The sequence below is a fragment of the Dromaius novaehollandiae genome, chromosome 2, assembly GCF_036370855.1.
Source record: "Dromaius novaehollandiae isolate bDroNov1 chromosome 2, bDroNov1.hap1, whole genome shotgun sequence".
NCBI lineage: Eukaryota > Metazoa > Chordata > Aves > Casuariiformes > Dromaiidae > Dromaius > Dromaius novaehollandiae.
This window is the reverse complement of record NC_088099.1, coordinates 106,229,797-106,250,259: the sequence shown is the minus strand read 5'-3', so window position 1 is coordinate 106,250,259 and position 20,463 is coordinate 106,229,797. Positions and strand designations below refer to the sequence as shown.

The 20,463-nt window shown below is 37.5% G+C and overlaps 1 protein-coding gene across 3 annotated transcripts in view; it reads right to left on the bottom strand.

The window, feature by feature from the left end:
• MBP (myelin basic protein) overlaps window positions 1-20,463 on the bottom strand; it is a 123,703-nt gene that overhangs the window by 85,199 nt on the left and 18,041 nt on the right. For all 3 annotated transcript variants that reach the window (XM_064507121.1, XM_064507119.1, XM_064507120.1), the window contains exon 2: window positions 11,394-11,468. In XM_064507121.1, the coding sequence (XP_064363191.1) occupies window positions 11,394-11,444 (51 nt within the window). In that variant the 5' untranslated portion in view covers window positions 11,445-11,468. The remainder of the gene's footprint in view (window positions 1-11,393; window positions 11,469-20,463) is intronic.

The following is a 20,463-nucleotide window of genomic DNA, read 5'->3' as shown; positions in this document are numbered from 1 at the left end:
TAGTTGCAGTTACTACACTGAATGACTAAGTATAAGCACATGGATAAGCACACACATTTCATTTGCAATTCTATTAGCAAGTCTAGCATCTATTCCCAACTACAGCATTCAAATGATTTCCCATTTCTTCTTAAGAATTAAATATAGTTACCCTAAAACAGGATTCCTGAAAACTTTCCCCCCCCAGCTCCTGCAACTCTTCTCCCACAGTTAGGTAACTCAAGAGTCATGATGCAAGTTCTCTGCAAAATTCCACCTCCAGACAACCAAACAACTTTAAGATTATTTTTTGGGGCAATCAACAATTTAAAATTTGAGTTCCTACTTAAATACTTAAGCATCAGACAATTTTTCTTTTAAGGAGAATAAGCTATGAACCATATCAAGTTTTGAAACTAACCACATTAAATAGTGACCATGAGAACTCCAGATGCTCAGAGATGCCCCTGAAGTCCTCATTTTCATAGAGTCGCAAGACTCAACTTGCCAGCGCAGCAGCAGAATTGAGAATGGAGCAGAAAACCTGGCCAAGCCTCAGTCAGTGACTGGAACAATTAACTGGCCATCTGGATCTCTGCACGGAAGAAAGCAGCTCTGCACCTGCTCTGCCAGCCCACAGTTTGTAGCCTAATTGGTTAAAGCAAGCTGATCATGGATAAAATGGGATGACTTCTCTACTGCTGAGACCAGTGCTCAGAAGCTGGGACTGAAGCCAAGCAACCTGCTCTGAGTGGAGCAGTCTCCTTACAAGTTTACTGTGTTCAGAGGGTCTTCTAAACACAGGGTTCAAAAAACTGAACTAGAAATGATAAAAGACCTGTGATTTAGTTAATGTGAAGTCTATGTTTTAAGCACCTTCAGCTTCAAAAAAATACAACTCTCATTCTCCCATAATCAGGTAACTCAATAGCTGCAATATTGCATTATTACAGCATTAAATGCATTATAATATGTATTGTATTATTGCACCATAAACTCTCTGATATCTAAAAGATCTTAGAACCCCTTTTGAACGTAGACGTGCCACTTGTTCCTACTGCTGTTTGTGTACTTGGTGCTAAGTGTCACTGGCCAAGAAACCTAAAAGATATGGTGAGAGGACATGAGAATCTACAGCTCCCCATCCCACCTAAATGCATTAATTGAAAGGCCACAGCCTGGGTCCTTTCAGCTTTCTCTCCTCCTGAACGCCACAAAACTTTCATTTTTATCTATTTTATCTAACTATATAGGGCCTATACAGCACAGCATAACACATAAGCATAATAAGCAAATACAGAAAAGACACCAAAGGAAAGAAAAAGGGTGTAACAAGCAGAAAAGGTACACAGAAAAAAATCCAGAATGGAGTCCTCTCCTTCCAAGAGGACTGCAGGAAGGGAGAGTACAAAAGACTATGGTCAAAGCTTAATTTTAAATAAGTTTTTCATCTGTTTTTTCTACTTACCAATACCCTTACTTATAAGGCAAGAAATTACTGAAATAAATAAAGAAAACCCTCTTTTTAGAGCTGTATTTTCTCGAAACATTGAATTGTAGGGAAAAAAACCAAAACAAACATATTTGCAAGAATCATGAAGTTAAAAGTTGAAGGTCCACATTCTCAACACTTATAAATCAACATAGCTTCACTTAAATCAAAGCTGAACATGATGTATTACAGTGGTTTTAATGTATCCCAAAGAAAATACATAAGGTTTATCTGAACACAGATTTGATTCTCAAGAGAAACTGAAGCACCACATTGCAAGAGAGTACCTGTTTCTGTCAGCTAGCATCCTCCAGCATGAGACAAGTTATTTCTTTCGTACCAGTTGAAAAAAATACGTTTTAATCTTTATTATGTAGAACTTCTGATTTGGAATCTCATCTAATCTGACTGAGCTCCGGAAATAACATGAATTTTCCTAAGCATATTGAATTGTGTGTGTAACAGTATACTAAAGATAAAGCAGTTATTTTAAACAGTGGGACTCACCCACTGTAAGCTCCAAAGCCTTTCATACAACACTAAATGTTTATATTTATTAATATTACTACTACATATTTGTTAATTTTTTTAAACATATTTAATATATTTTATGAGATATAAATGTTCCTCAGGTGTTTCAGTCACTAATCTGAAATGTTGACTGAGAGTCCCACATTGACCTACCTCTCATCTGCCAAGTCTCATAAAAATAAATGGGGTTTCAGAGTGTGGGATAAAAAAAGAAAAAAGAATAAGAGATGGTGATTATAATTTACTAGGTTAAAATAAACAAACCAATAGGGCTTTCTGACTGTGCACTGTAAGGCCAATTTCTCCTGCAGCAGAAAGCTTTGACTCAACATTAAAGAAACATTTAGCCCGTAGTTCAAGTGGGAGACCAGAATGGATAGCAAGACTGTGTGAGGCTGAAGGCTATCTGTCTCACCTTTCAAAACTAATATAGTGAACATACTTGCAGCCACATGGAAATACATATAAATATATATATTTGTAATTAAAGTGGGATTTAAAGTTCTTGGCCTCAGTTCCACTTTGCAACGTTTCCCAAAAAGAATTCTATGGCAATTCTTCTGTTTTATAGATAAGACAAATACTTTAACAGGCACAAGGTACAAAGACAAAAAGCAGCTTGGTTTCATGACAAAAGAGTAAACAAATGACGATGGTCCAGCAGATAAAACCCTGAGATAGCTTTAATTTTTAACTCCTTCAAATATTGGCAATACAGAAGTATTGGCAATGGGCTGCTTGGGACTGCTACTGTGGTAGGCTGGGATAGTTTGCTGAAGGTTATATGTCAAAATGAAGAATGAGTTGGCTGGAGGAAAAAATCATTTTTCAAGCAGATAAGTTTTGTCAGACAGGTGCAAATTCTTTTTTCTGCAATGCTCCTACCTTCCTGATAAGATTGCCTGTTTGCTAGTCATCTCTGCACTGTTTCTGAGTGTGCAACTGCACTGTACTATTTTTCATGTCTCAAAACCCCAAACATGGCACTGAATTTCGACTGTATCAGAGATGAAGATGCCGGCAGGAACTACCGTACAGACAGAAAACACAGTGTAAGGAGTAGGAGGAAGGTGAAGATAAAGGTGAAGGACGAGGGGGTGCGTGAAACGCTGGAAAAATGTGTTAGACATTTAGTGAGTCAGTTATGACCACAAAACCAAAAATTACTCAGATTTTAACGTAACAGTCTGGGATAGTACCTTTTAACCAAGATGTTTCCAGTATATCAGGATTTCCGTGACTCATCTGTAAAAATCTCAGCACTGCAAGACAGTGAACCCAGTCCTGTAGCTCTTACATGGAACAGGAGTGACTGATGTAAGCACCGCCAATTAATGCCACTTCATAATGTAGAACCAAAAATAGTGATATTTTTATGATAACTGACTTGAGATAGATCTCATTGGTGACAGACTTGGTAAGACTTCTGGCTCTTGGTTCTCTTCTGTTGCTTTTGAACTGCATGGAAACTCATGAGCAAGCTAAGTGTTCCCAACCTCTCTAAATTCAGCACTGCTGAAACAACCATCATTCAATTATCATTAAGTCCAGGTGCAACACCAAGCTGAACATCACTCTGTGGCATTGTGACAGAGACACAAGATTTCCATTATTGTCTCCTCTTGATTATAACTGATGCCAGAACTTATCCAAGTTAAGTGGTAGGGATTTTGCAGCTCTCAGCTCTATGCAAATTATGATACTGTTATGGCCACCTCCACAGGATGCTGCGGTGAAAGACCAAATTGTCCTTAAAATGAACCTTATCTCAAAAATTGAGTTTTTTGAAATTAAACTGTATTACTCTGCTTAAAAGTTTGTCAATATCCTTTTGCAAATGCCTTTTTCTTTTCCAGCAAATGCTAGCTAAGTATTTCCATCATTATGAAGCACAGGGCATGTAAAAGTTTAGTAAAAAGCAAAAATATTTTGTGATATTTTAGCTTAAAGTGGAAAAACAGGTTTTTTTGAACTGCAGTGGCAGAGAAGTCAAATTCACTCTGTGTACATATAACTGCAATTACTTAAAGAAATCACTGTTTATCATTCATTTTCAGCTGGTGAAGTATAAAAAAGTCACTGTTAAAGTGACATTTTTGTACAGGAAAGCCCTGTATATTTTTCTTTTTAATGTCCATTTCACATTTGCTGAATTTACAGATTAAAGCAAGCTTCACCTAGCTTCAGCAATGCAGGACCCCTGTTTTCTGTTTTTGCATGGCAGAACATTTGGCATCAGACTTTAGGAGAGTCTGTGTTTTGGCTTTGTACTGATGCATAGTGTAAAACAGTGTCTCACAACCAGTTACATTCAATTACCTACCTTCCCAGGCAGTTTACATGATCAAAAGTACAAATAAGGACGAAATAGGGAAGTTAAATAAAAAAACATGGCTCCAATGCTCTTCTTTCCAGCTGGTGCACAGGAGCATCAAAGACAACAGAACTAGCATTAGGGGAGAAAACTGAGGGCAAACTTCAGAGTGCACTTTTACAGGCATTTAATACTGTGACAAGTGTTACAGGAAGTATTACCAGTCACCTTAAGACACTGGAGAGGGAACAACAGTTACAGGTCAGTTGTTTCCCATCTCACAAGTGGAAGATGGAGATTCTTTTGTGGTTTGGTCCCAAGTACCCATAGGTAAACTTCAGCAGGCTTTCCAATGGGGAGAATGCACTACCTGTTACTCTAACACTGTAACTGATTTTACAGAAGTAATTAAGTTCTAAGTTAATATATTACAGATCAAGACTCTCCCCCTTTCTTTTTAAGGACCTTATCAAATACAATTAGTGGAAATTCCATTTTGTTACACTGACCTTTCTCACACACCTTCAGATGTGATGAGCAGGTGATGCAACACATCACCACATGACGTAGCATGCTGATCTACAAACCATCAGAACAGTCAAAGCACAAAGAGGTAATGAGAGGAAGAAAGAACATACTGCTCCATTTCAGGATCTCCACCTCACTTGCTGCTTTGTCAAGATTAAAAATATAAACAACCTCGCCTTCATTTTTTCAGTGTGAAGTTGCTAAAATGTTGAACAAAGTGTTCTCAGGCTGCAGTACAGGTTGACTCTAATAACAGAAGCCACCTCACCAACTAGAGTGGTTCACAGAGAGTTCACAGAGAAGGGGTAGTGCATTGTATCCCTGTTCTCCCAACTCCTTCCTAATTTAAGTGGTATTATCATTAAACTCATTTGAAAGGACATTCACCTAGCTCTGTGTCAAAGCTGACATGAAGCAGATATGATGGAAACTATACTGCAACAGCATGGCATCTGATGCACAAGACCTTAAAAAGGAGAGAGTGCACATCCCTCTTATCTCAACAGTTCTGCAGGCTGAGGAGAGGGTGGGAGAACAAAGCCAGAGACCCTACCTCCTCCCCAACTGAAACCACAGCCACTGCACCTCTTCCTTTTACACCCATGCAGGCGTAACCAGCTCAAGACCTACACCAAGAAACATTAGCACCTAGCAGTCGTGTGCACAAAAGAAAAACATGTTCTCAATGTGTTTCACATAACATCTACTTTATTTACTCACATTTTCAGTTAAACTCAGAACTAGTGAAAAAATTGCCAATACTATGCTATTCAGACAACTCCAAATATAGGCACTGCACGGACCAGAACTTGCTCCTTATTTGTATCTGCTTTGTCTCCCCGCTTTAACTCTTCTACCAGTTGCTCTGTGCAGAAGCCTTGCTACCTTCAGCGGCATTCAGATTCTTACAAACAAGAATTTGAAACACAGAGGCACGAAAACTACCAGCTCTGAACCAGGGACAGTTTATCTTTCACACACACTTACAATGAGCTTTGCATATTTTAGATGCTGGAAAGACTAAATATTTTAACAATTATAAACTAGTGCCTATAAAGTTTAATGAACAGTCAAGAATTTAAACACAACAATTAGATTTAGACACATAAATTGATCCCATTAACTTGAGCAGAGCTACTTGCTTGCTTGAACATTAGACATATACTCCAATACCATACTGAATTCTGGTCTCAAAGTTAATTTTTTGAGGAAAGCTGTCATAGTCACCACATACTTCACTTTCTCAGAGGCTTTGAACAGTACAATCATTTGTGTACCACTATGATACCATCTCACTAGCTGAAGCACATTGATGCCTGAAGGCTCCACTCAAGGTGTCAAGTACTCTGCTATTAATACAGAATGACACTGCATCTCTCCCAACAAACAATCTAGTTAGACAGTATGAAGATTAAGAAATGAAATAGAAGGAGAGAACAAGCACAGAGGGATTTATTTGCTCAAGGCCAAAAACTAGGTCAATGGCAGAATTTGAAGAAAATGGACATCTATCGAATTGAACTGGCCTCACTTAACCTGAGTTCCCAGAACTTCCATCCACTCTCTAGGAAGGGCTTTGCCTCTTGCCTCTCTTTCCTGTACCAGACACCAGCTTTAGTGGATACTAGCTGCTCAAGAGAATTCCTATAATACATAACCTGTAAAACTAGTTGGTGAAAATGCTCATCAAATCTCTCACATAAAACTTTCACAGCATTTTAAACTTTTTCCTACTTTTCCTTCATTTTCAGAGAGATGTTGGTTTAGGAGAGAGTATTTCAACCAATACGTCAAATTACACAGAAGAATACACTGTAGCCCCTGTGGTCTTTATTGTTTTATAGCAAAAGGCAAAAAACTACGAGGAAAAAACACAACTGCACAGGAGAAGAAGCTTCACTATGTAAAAAGCAAAAGGTCTGCACTCTGATTATTTTATATGTGTGATAATAGGACTACTGCATTTAAAAATATTTAAAAAAAAAAAATCAAACAACATGGAAACGTTCTCAATAAAGGCATATCCCACAAAGCCTTCCCAGACATCAAAATCCATATAATTTGTAATTCAAGCATCTCTCAAACAGCACATACTAAAAACCAAACCTTCTTACCTTACAAAAATAACACTTGAGAGCAATTAATAAAAAAACCCTTAATCTGTTTTTTCCTTTCTTGATACATTATGATGCACACCAAGAGGAAGCACCTGGTAAAAACCACAAAGATGGTTTAGGTCTTTAAACAGTCTCAACAGTGAGAAGTAGGGCATCAGAGGAGAACAGTGTGAAAACCCTTTTACCTGCAGATTGTTCAGCATCTATGAAGTGAACATTATAACTACTGATCCAGCCTTTTTCAGAATTTCAACTTTCTCTCATCAGGGACAGCCATAAAACTTTCTATCAATGTTATCAAGAGTAAGACTGGGCAACGTGCAAGATTTCTGAACATTAGCAAGATGAACAGGGGCGAAAAGGAGGGAGGGGAAACAAAAACAAAACAACAAAAAACCCTTAGAATCAGTGTAGTAACCATCTGATTTATTTTATATTGTCATAATTTTGATATAAATGTTCACTGTAGGAATTAAGTTAAACCCAATTGTGCAGGGTTCCTTTTAAATGCTGGAGACCAGTTAGTTTTCTAAAATTATCAAATCAACCACTGTAACATATTACAGAATCCAGGTACATACATATGGTAATTAAAGGCATAAGTTTTTTTACCCAGCAAGACTTGATCATTGTTAACAGATGGTTTTATACTTCAAACAAAATATTAAACTATAAATTGTATGCTTTATTACCACATCTATTTTCAATTTCTGCCCGTGAAAAAGTAGTATGTTGCGGCAAATACACATTTCCTAAAGTTCTAAAGAGGTATCAGAAGTAGCAATTGGTTTCGGTTCCTTGATATTTATTCACAGCACACCCAACTCACTTCAAGGACATAAAATAGGCAAATGATCCAATATTTCCAATAATCTAACACATTCCAGGCTCATATAAGCTTCCTGAGCAATCCTTTGATGAGGCAGGGCTGTGGGTTTTGATCTTTTGTTAGAGGTCATGAGCTTGCTTTCCAGTGCCCCACAGTGCTATGTGACGTGAGGCACACAGAAACCAGGTTGTGTGGACTCACTGCGTTTGGTATTTGTTGTAGAACATATGAGACAATGACCACATTGTTCTTTCTAAGCCCATGTTCCTGGACAATCAACAACAAAGTTAAAGGCCAGGTTTGGTAGGTACCAAGAAGGCTCAACAATTTTTTGATAGCAGTGTATGCACTGTACAGAATTCTCAGAGGGAGACAACCAAAAAGGAGCATTGCAGAGAACTGAGCTAGCGTAACACTTTAGGCAGCTTTAGTTATTCCAAAGGAGCACACAGCAATTTGTAGCTTAATGCTGTCAAATTAACACAGAACAAACTACAACTCAGAATGAAGACCAGTAAAACTTCAGTCATCCACTCTGTAAATTCTACATTTAGCTCTCAGAGTCTTCAAAGAAAGTCAGGGCATGGGGAACAGCCCATTCTCTTGTTGTTGTTCCCAGACATATTTATGTAAATTTAAACCCAAATATTAACACTAAGAACAAAGTTAAATAAACTTGAAATGGTTAAGATTTATACATTTATACATACATGCATTAACAAGACTGCAAAGTCTAAAACCATCCAAAGTAAAAAGAAACAAGAGAAATTGCTGGATTCACTGAATAGTTTTTTATGTATCTTACCAAAACTATTAAAAATGCAGACATAGGAAATATAAGACCTAAAAGATATGAGACAGAATGTGTTACTGCTCTGAGTAAAACATGTGGGTTTTTGTAAATATTTTCCTCCTTATTTAGATCAAATTGATCATCTGTTTTCAAAGCAGCCAGTTAGCTACACAATCTCTCCTCATTATTTATGAAATAATTATTATAGGCTGGCATATTTATAAATTTAGATAACAACAATATTTTGAAAGAAACATCACAACATGAGAGGCCATAGTGTTGTCTTTTGCAAATTTGCAAAGTTGAAAGCATTTTGGTTCCATGATAAAAATTTGATGAATTAATTACTTTCTGGTTCTCTAATTTTGTCATTTAAATACCCAAATTTACTGAAAATAAAACAAAGGTAGATGACAACTCAAAAACATAGCAATTGCTGTCATATTACAGGACATTTATTGGACAATTAAGAGTTGTGATTGCAACAGTCTGCCAACAGTCTCTCTAAAGTCACCATACATGGAATAGCTATCTTGAAAACTGGTCTGTCAGTTCAGGACCCAGTACAGCGTTTGTGCAGCAAATTTGATATCACCAGTTCAAAGCAGCTGTCTAAGATGATATTCTCCTTTTGTATTATATTCTGGGGGAATAGAAAAATTGCAACCAGGCTGAAGTTGCAAGAAATGAATTTTAGAAGACCCCTTAATGAAATGTTAGCTTCTTTAACTGTAGTCCTGCCGTTAAGAGCAAGGAGAAGCAGTTCCTCATTTCCGTTACAGTCTCTGCAAGTCCTGAGCAATTGTCTCCCATATCATACTACAAGACTGCTGCGAAAACAATTTTAACTTGCAGTTATGCAGCTAAACAATGAGAGAAAGGAGTTTTTAGTTGGAAAGGAGGGGGGGAAAAAAAGCATGACATACAGTTACTACTACCATTAAGAACTTCACTACGACCTGTAAGAACTGAATCAAGATTGAATGGTCGTGCAGAACACATAGTAGCACCTTAACCATGTATTTCCTGATTTTAAATCTGTGGCCCTATCATTTCTTGCAAGATGATTATTGTCTTATATGCATAACGGGAGATCTCAATAAAGCATTTCCTATTTTTCAGTTTGGGCTTATGTTTTATTTTTACATGAAGATGAGTGAGGGACAGAGGATATTACTACACAGAAATAAGTTCCACCTTCAAAAACATTTTAGGTAAACAAATGTTATTTTGATTGCAGAAACAGCATTTTGTATAGACTAGTTGGGCAAAAGAAAGAATTCAAACAATCCTTTTCTCTGTAGACCTGTCTTATATATTAGTTGTAAGATTCATGCTCACCCGCCTTCTGCTTACCCATACAGGATCTACATCTATTGCTATTGAAGAATCCTTTCTAGTTTAAGGATCCATGTACCAGACACAACTCATCCATGTGTCACCCAGATGTGTCAGACACACGTGATCCTAAAGTGGGAGAAAAGTTATGATGCGTTTCTCTGGGCGGATTTTGTACTCAAAGAAACCCCAAGCAGAGGATACACATTGCACAACAGCCCATCGAGCTCAGTATACCTGCCAGATCACACCTGCAGGATCTCACAAACTTGGTCAGAAAAGAATTTAAATATTTGGCTAAGTATATCTCTTTGGTGCATTCAACGTGGCTGGATCACAACAACACAATTTCCTAGAAGGGAAGTAACGAGAAGCCTTGAGGTAACAACTGCAACTCAGGGCACACATTTTTTTGCATTGAAACTGAACCTTCGGGCCACACCACCATTCTGTAATGCACTGCACATGCACAAAACAAAAACATGTGTAGCCAGTCATTCTAGTTTCCTACTGTTCTCTCCTTATTCCTTCCAGTGGGCTTACCTATTTTCCAACATGCTCCCTCCCAAAAGGAGATGTCAAAGAACTAGTAGCTATATGATTTCCAGCCTGTTTACCTTTTGTGGTTGGCTGCTTATCTGTGGCACAGCAAAGTAAAACACCCGTATTCTTCCAGATAAAGCACAGAAATTTCTAGAGTGTGGGCTCAGACCATAAACTGCTATTTTTGGGTGGGGATGGGAAGAAGGAAGTTAGCAATAGCTAGTAACAACAAGCAACATTTCTTTTTATAGTAAAGACCTCCGTGAATATTCTTTCTGTACAATTTAGAAAAACAAAAAAGCAAGGTATTATCACAAGGCAAACAGCCTTTGACTTCTACAATACACAGTGTCAAAAATATACAGCACAAAATACACAGTGTCAGAAGAGGCCTGAAAAGCAACACCAACCTCTAACGGACAGTTTCACAATTCTTTTCTTTCTACTGAGGAGGAGATTTTAATGCCATATCACTCAAGACTGAAAATCTTTTCCTTTATAATTCTCTTATTTTAAATGTCTTCATGCAGTTCCTTTCTTATGGATATATGTTTAGCCATAGTCAATGGCAGCCAAATTAGAAAGCTGTCAACAAGCAGAATATTATTCAGATAATTGTTTCCTTAAAAACTGCTGCAGTTTCCTTCTTCTAAGGCTCATTCCATTCATTTCCACCATGACTGAGAAGCTTCTTATCTGATACACATCTGAAGTATGAAAACACCACATCTCTCATTAAACCAGCACAGCAAAACCCCAATTTGGTTATATCCCATACAGAAACTTCTCCTCTTAGAGTATATAATAATGACAACTGCAGAAGACTAATGGTGAAAGTAATTTTGTAAACACATTTACATACTATATAACGTATTTGATAACATATGTATTTCTGAAATAGCCTTGCCTCTTGTATTTTCTACTCTTACCTTGGTTGGCTTCTCAGTGCTATGTTCTCGCTTTCCTACATGGTTCCCCATGACAGATCACCAGAACTTCAAATTCTGAAAGATAAAACCAAAACAGCATTTTTGAAACCAATACTGAAACCGTTATAGTGCAATACAAATTAAATTTTATCTGATACACAACAAAAAGACAGCTCTTGTACAATTAGAATTTATACAGCTCAGGGTAAGATCTTTAAAAGACTGTAAGTAAAAAAAATGCTTATCTGGCCTGTTTTGCAAATCTAAACAACACCAGAAAGCTTTCCTTCTTCTAAAAAGGAAAAAAATAAAAACAGAGAAGGTAAAAAGTGTTTATTGGGAAATCTGCACACAAGCCAAGACTGCAGTGGAAATTAAGTAGAGGCCATCTCTTTTTCAATGTTATATTCAAAATACCAAAACACTAATATTTATCAACTGATCTGTATCTACAAACTTTTATAAAAGATCAAATAAATTCTTTACAATTCCCATTTGCCATTATATAAACAGCAATTACGGGGCAAGGGGGATCTCTCTCTCTCTCTCTCTCTCTCTCTCTCTCTCTCTCTCTCTCTCTCGCTTAACTGCTAGCAATTTGCTGTGGAGGTGAGAGTGGCTATATTCTTTATAGGACACACTTTCATGACTAGCTGCATAGGAATGGAGTGTCAATCCTTTCTTTGTATTTTCTGGCTCATCCTGTTGTATCTCAGCTTTAACTGACCTGATGTAGGTTAAACCACAATACTCAAACTTCAGCTTTTGGTTGACACTTCTGGTTATCCTACATATTTCTTCTCATAGAAGCATATGTTTTTATAATATCTTATACACAGCTGTTGGCCTTCAGCTGATTTAAATGCAATGCAAGGAAGCATTTAAAGCCCTGAAACTTAAAACTACATACAAAAAGAAGTATAAAGCAGACATCTTCCCCTCAGAATTATGGACTGAACTTTCAGCCATGAAGTTCAGTTTCTGGGGCTAACAGTAATATTTCTTTACTCTGCAACAGTATTATAAACATAGCATTATAAAAGCTTTGTGTCAGAAACCTTTGCACAACCCTCTCACTATCAGACAGCTAAGTTATTTTGTTAGGCACAATCTTATGCAAAGGTTTGGGAGAAAAGGACAACAGATCTTTACTACTGTAGAAAATGCGTGAACTCCAGGCTGTTCGCTAATTATGCTTGCGGAAAACACGGTTATAATTCCCCAGCTACATGGGTGGATTTGTGTACCAAAGGATACTCCTAAGGATAGAGACCTTGATTACTTATGATTCTTCCATCACAGAAATGTGTGCTTTATCAAAAGCAACTCTATCATGTCTCTTAACTGAACGTTTGGAGAGACTAATAGAACTATTTAGTTTTTTCCTCAGATGATAAAGTTTCGGAGGAGTGAGGTGCTACAGCATCCAATCTACCATTCACTCTAAAACTGACTGCCACGTGTCACTGTATCTGTTAAACAATTCTCCACTAATACTCACATCTGATGTCTCACAAAGGAAAAATTAAAAAACATTCATTAAGCTTACACAAAGTTGTGTTTATTGGCAAATTGGAATAACAGGTTTTTAAAATAGGGCTATCCATTCTAAAAAAGATTAGAAGACAAAAAATATAGTCTTTAAAATTGCTAACCACCAGAAAGAATCAGCACAAACAATTCATGTTTTCTTGAAACTATGAAAATTATCATGAAAAATACAAAAAAATGCATATACACTGGATTTCAGAGCTGAACTAGCTCAAACTGGCCATTCCTCTACAAATCATGAATGACAGCTCACCTCTGGCATTGCCTACTTGGCAACATAAGCAAAATATCAAATGGAATACAAAGCTACAGGAAGCATCCAGATAGGTACCGAAGGATACAATATGCCAAGTGTTCCTTTTCCAGTCATATACGGAAACAATAACTATCAAACTTGAACTACAACATACGTTTAAGAAAACAGACGACAGAGCTAACAAAAAACTTGCAAACTAGTATCCTGATCACTGCCCTGCCTCATCTTTCTCTCCTTGGTTTCTTCAGAGTGAAGCTCTGGGAATAACCACCCTGTTCCCATGAAACACTGAGCATAGCACAATCCCGATTCTGCATTGCCAAGGTAGAAGAAGATACCAAAGACAAACAAGGATTTTGTACCACAATGTGAAACTACGCCAGACAGATGTTGAAAATTACCTGTTAGCTAGTGAAAACAAAAACAATAAACAAAACACTTCTGTTATGTCACAGCCTGGATAGCTGCAAATGATAAGGCTGATTTGCTTCTTGAATATCTGCACACACACACAATCAAAACACACACCAAATGACACATGGAAAGACAGCTAATGCTAATAAATTACATAACGGAATAGAACTAAAATAAATGCTTGGGGGAAGGAAAAGCACGCTATTGTTCAGAAGTTTAAGAGTATAGTCAGTTCACTTACATATGGACCAAGTATCAGGTTCTTCTATATGAAGAGACTAAAAAGCTGAAAACTAATGGTATTTGATTAAGCCCATAAATCTGCACTCCTGCTCCCTTTATTGTTTTGAATGTGTCACAGGGATAACATGTGGTTAAAATTCACATGATCTACCCTTCTTATTCTCACCTTGTACCTAGAAACTAAAAACTAATACAACCAGATTTTACTCCATCTTTTTCATGCGTAAGTGAACACAGATGTTTAAACACAAGATGGTAAATCTGCTATAGGTGCTTGCTACAAATTCCTCACATAGAGATAAAGCTACTTTTCATCAAAGGGACAAAAGCAACCAGGCAGCTGCTTCTGGATGCTACGGAATTCTTCATGCTCCCTATTAAATGCGGAAAACTGCACATTAACTCTTCAGATTTTTTGGAAGTTTTTTTCCCCCCTCAAAGTGACCTAAAAGTGGGAATGCATAGTGCAAAGTATTCTGTACACATCTGATTAGGAAGTGAAAACATACGTATACACAAGGCATATAAACATGAAAATAATTCAGAGCAACAGATAAAGAGACCTAACTTTTCTCTTCACACTTACGCAGAAGACCTCCTAGCTTGATTAAAAACAAAGAACATGGGTCCTTTTCACTTGAGGAGGCAAGTGCCAGCTGCTGCTAAGACTTTAAAACTGATGATAATTCTTATTGTTTTAAGAAGACCACACTCCGTGCAATTCATACATGTTCTTAGCTGTATGCAATGAGTTGAGTCACTTCAATAGGATTACTCACTGCATAATCTTTGTAGGAACACGTAGCCAACTATTTAAAAAATGTGACAGGGAAGATTTGTATTTTCTTTTCAGTCACCTTCATAACACACAGGCTGCCAGACTAAGAAGCTACGTATATATTGAAGAAGCTCCTTCTAGCAGTAATTAACTAACGTTATTCAGCTGACCAATACTCTTGTTTGCATAGGAATCCATACATGCTTTAGCACAGATAAACAGCCACAAAAACAGTCACGAAGCTCCAAAATAATGAGAAAACAGAACTACTCTGGAAGTATTGTAGAATTGCAGTAGCCCTCATTGAATTGGGCATGAATCACTTTTTACAGTAAGATTCCAAAATAGGCCTGAGCACGAGATCAAGCTTATGACCACACCAACAGCATTTGTCCTAAACCTTCCTGATGAAACTCAGAAGGTTTCGTATTTCCTGTGAGATAAAAGATTCGACAGGTGAGCTGAAGTCACAAAGCAGATCTGCAGTGATCCCAATAATGTACCAGTCCGCCTATAATATACCCTGTCAAACCTGCTGGTTTCAGCACAGTAAAACTGTCCTAGAGGCACAGGAAATGGCAATCCACGTGAATAAACTAATTTAATGGCACTGACAGCCCAGTTGAAAATGCTTCTGCAACCCCTTTGCCTGAAATTAATGACTCACACCACCGAGCTGCGCACAGCCATTGCGAAACTCGGCCAGCAGCTACCCCGCAGGCTCAGCGCTACCCCACCACAGAGCGACGAGCTAAACCAGCTTTGCTGCCAAAACCCTGGCACTGCCCCAGCAAAGACTGACACAGAAATAACCCAAGCTATCCTACACTGCTTCAAGTGACTCCCAAAACAGCCCAGGGATTCCACCTGGGGAAATAAAATAAAGGGGCCTCTCCAACTTATCTCCCTCCCAGAGTCAGTCTAACAGGTAGCCTGACAGAAGCCAGGCCCAGCTCTCTTTTCTGCCTTCTTCATGACAGAAAGCCCCCCCCAACAGAAAAAAAGTCCCCCCCAAAGCTTACCCAAGGAGAGAAACCTTTCCCTGTTATCTGCTAATCTAATAAAAATAAAAGCCAATGTAATGTACTTCTCTCCAACTGAACAGCTGATTAAAAACAGGAGTTTGTAAACACATATGATTATTTTATCCCATTGCAGTCCATCTGCTGAAATTAAATGGATATTTGTAGTTAAAAAAGAGGACCTAATCTTCTCCACCTCCTCTCCCCATGCAATCCTGTAAAAAGGTTTAAATTATGATTTAAAAGTTAATTAGAAGTTTTACTGAAAGGCAGAAAACTGTTTCTTTACAGTTTTTGAATATACTAAGAAAGGTAATGGTGTTACTCTCCTCAGGTTATGCTGTTTTAACTGAAAAATGGAGTTTTCTCCCTCCCCTGAAAGGACCCTGAGAAAAGCTTAATAATAGTAATCCTCAGACACTAAACAGTGTCTATTTTCCTCCTACAATATCTAATAGAACATCGTAATTTTTCTATATTCTAAATACACACAAATTTCAACCCAGGAGCTAGTTTATAGTGACAACTAATGAATCATAACAATTCAGGAATTACAAGAGTAACCTACCTAGAGAGCCTTTACTGAACATTAATGGTTACCTAGTTTTAAAATTCACAAACGTAAATCATGGGATGCTGCAAATGGATTGTTAAGTATTATCCTCAAAGAGCAATTTAGTTATGTAAAATAAGGGTTCAATCCTACCTCCTCCCACACACTTAAGCGTGTGACTCAACAAAACTACTCATAATAATAAAGGTATGCAAGTACTTAGATATTTACAAGCATCATAATTATTACCTTGTCTAGGAATACATATTCACCACACACAGATGTTGGTGAATATGCTGTGGAGCTGCAATGCTAGATACATTTACCAAGTGCTTATGGTCTTACTCATTCATGGGAAGAGTCGCCATAGAAAATAAAAACATTTGAGGAATTTACTTAAATTTTTTCCTGTCAAATTAATGAATATTCTTTTTCAAATAAACATAATATTTTATTACCATATCCTTATTTTATTAGACGAAATAAAAAGAGTTAAATTACCTTTAAGAAATATGCAAATTCTGTTTAATTTTGGCAGCCTTCTCATCTTGTTGCAATGTTCCAATTACAAGCTTACCCAGCAAAGTGACTTACATAGAAAAATTTTTTCCAGCATCACGTCCAGGTTATGTAGTTTGGTGGGAAGCAAGCCGAAATATTTCTTACCACTGGCCGGCACGTAGTTGGAAATGTTTGAGTGTTTTTTAGTCTTTCAGTGTGATACACATCTTTAAAAGGAAAGAGCTTGCACTTCAGCCTTCTTTCAGAACAGATCAAGATACTGGGCACATATAAACTGCTTATTCAGAATTCCCTTACTGTGGTAATTTGGTACACTCTAATGTACCAAAGAAAAATCTCCAGATGGATCAGGTGAGTGATCTGCCACTAATTCCTCCAGTAGCCAGTCAGATACTTCAGTGCCAGATGCAATCAACCACCTAATAAAGGTAACCTGCCTCATGGGCAAATTCCTTCCTAGGAATCCTGCCCTCTTAATTCAACTGTTAAATTATTTCATAAACTATAGTGCTTTAAATCCTTTACAAGTTTAATCATTATTTAATCTAAATTTAATTTTTTATTACTCATGAAAGTTTGTAATACCTGTTAGATCACACCATACTTTGCTTTTGCCCTTACACAACGGTACTCCTCTGTGCAACCCTTTTTAAAAGGAAAATATAACGCGACATATCTAGAATAACATATGTAAGTCACGTGAATGATCAAAATCAGGATTTTAATGGTGACCATAATTTTTTAATCAGAAAAGCCACCAGGAGTTCACTACTGATACACGTATTTAGTTACATTTATACAGTGCCTTCCATAATAGAAACTTACCCTTCTTGGCCTATCCAGACATTACATTAATTTTCATATTACAGACTGTATGTTCCTTACCTCTAAAAAAGCAATGAATCTACACCTAAAATACTACCCTTTAAAGAGACAGAGGAAGATCTGAAACACTACTTATGCAAGAAGTGAAGAGGTATCTGTACTCCCCACTGCTCGCTCAGTAGCTCACTTACACCTCATGTCTCATTGCAAAGGATACCAAAATCATTCAAAAATCAGCATAACTTCATTCAAACACTATGACACAGCAGAAAGGCTACACCCTGGTGTAGATGATATTCTGAGAAAGAACACTGTTGCAAGCTATTAAAAGTGCCATGGGTTTAAGCACAGCAGACAGGACCCGATAATTTTTTAAGGTCTTTTCTGACTGCTTTGTTCACATTTTTCCTCTGTCTGTCTCCAAAAAGAAGGATAATAATCTATGAAAACAATTATAATGAAATAGTTAAAACATGTATACTTCCTGTAACTTAGACTTCTCTTACTTTTCTTTCTTTCTTCAACCCACTCCACTCTCTCTTCTGAAACACTGTCAGCCTCATCCTCCTCATTAAGAGAAGATGTAATTTTAAAACAAATTTCTCAACAGGGCTTTTCCACTTCCCTTCGTGAACAGATAAATACTCCCCTAAAGTAATTTAGCACACACTGATATCCAGGTTTTACTCCCTAATGCAAAGGCAAATCTTGAACAACTATGGTCAAATTGTATTAACCACGTGGTCACTGTTTGTCTTCGAAATGCAAAGATTCATGGAGTATTGTGAATTGTGTGACAATCCACCTGGAAGGTCATAAGGAATTACCTCCACTTTAAAAGAGAGGCCAATACCTTTGACAGGGGAGCTAGGAATCATCCCCAAAGCCCTTGGGTAACGTACGGGTGTCCCCTGCATGCCTGAGCCCCACCACCATACCATCCCGCCTTCCAGCTCTGCTGCCGGTGACTGTGTCCTTCTTTCCACCACAACGCCTACACCTCAGATGCTTGACGTGAAGAGAATTTCCCTTGTACATCCCCTGTGCCTTCATTCACAAACCAGAGAGGAGCATGTTGCCTAATACACACATCCTTTGATCCTGTTGCAAAAAGGGAATTGTGCCCTAACAGCAAATTAAAATTGATTCCTCTGATCTCATCTCATCCTCCAAGATCAACAGGTTCACTTACCTTGCTACATACTGTCTTTACCAATGTCTTGGGTCTTCCAAACAGGCAATATATAATCATCCATTACAAAAGATGATTATTTTATTGTTTACTGATGCTTCAGTATTTGTCATAACCCATCTATAATTGCACAGAAACTCTAGAAAGCATTCACCCACAATTACAGTGGATTGACACATAATACCTACATGCTAACACATATCAGACATGTAATACACCTTCACTTTTCATCCTTTCAGATATCCTGTAAAAAAGGGACAATCTTTTTTTTTATTACGAAAGATGGAGGACGTTGTTTAGGTCTGTATGGACTATAAAAAAATAGGAACAAGCATCAATTTTTCCCCAGCCTTCTGAAAAGGATCAGATACATGATCATCGGTGGCTTTTCCCCAACATCTGTGTGCTCCAGGGACAAAAGAATTTGTCACTGTAGTAAAATAAATTCTGTAATGAAAAAATAAGAGATAGAGAGTGACTAAAGAGAGACGCATTGTAACCTCCTTCTGTAGACTGTAAAGATACGTAGTAGACTCCTAAGACTGTCACCTTCCACTAGCATCGTTTCTAAAAAATGCTATCTCCTTTCAGATTATACCTCTGCAGAGATGCGCTTCACCTCTTAGCTTCAGTAAATCATAGCTAAAAGTCACAAACTTGTGCTAAACGCTAAAGTCATTTTTTTAAAAAAAGATAAACCAGTACACAGGAATATACAACATAAATGTAGTATTAATCAGGAAAAGAAAGAAAAGAAGAATGAAATTCAATTCCAAATCATGGAGAATTTCAGGCAAAGTAATAACCTTACCAGTACTAGATGGGAAAAAAGCAAGAGCAATGAAGAAACCATATAGACAAGCACTATTATTTGTTACTTAGCGACTTTCAGTTCTGAAATTCAGTTTCTGAAATTAAGGTCCTTTGAGATCAGAGGAGACCTAACATCTATTTTCACATAACAATGAAAACAAGAACAAGACATATTTGAAGACTCACAATTTTCTTCTGTTCTCCAGTCTGAGAAAAAATGAGAAGTCCTCTCCAAATGGCGAATAGTATACTTTCCCATTCTAAGTGAGGATGGTCACCTAGGGCTTCCCAGGGAACACAGCCACTTTGATGATCGGTGTTTCATTAACACACTGCAGTGACTGATGACACCTGCACACCTGCAGTTCTAAATGCACATGAATCAGAGGCACTGTATGCCGGCTCTTATCTTTTCATATTCAACAGACTGACAGATGGGACATGGAGATGATTCACCCTCTCCAGACACCGTTAACTTTGCTGTGACAAAACATTTAACCACTATATCTTTCCCATTTAAATAACTCAAAAAAAAAAGAAAAAGAAAAAGAAAAAGAAAGACACACGTCTCTGTGCCACCCTCCTCTCCCTCTGTTCTGACTTCATACATAGTCCATCTATACTGTAAACATATCAACCAAGAGGCGAGTTTCCTATAAATGCCTCTCTATTATTTTTGGCCTAAAAATAGCTATTATGAAAGGCTCTGACTTATCACCATACTCCAAGTTGACTCTCTTGGCTAAATCTATTGCTGTAAAGCCAGGTCTCTCCCTGCCCATAAATTTACTGCCAAAGACGCACAAAACCCAGTTTTTCCTCTTCAAACATGAAGAGCTGCATCCTGAACAATATGCTCCTATTCCTCACTCTGTGTTACGCTCTTCCCACCTTTTTGCCT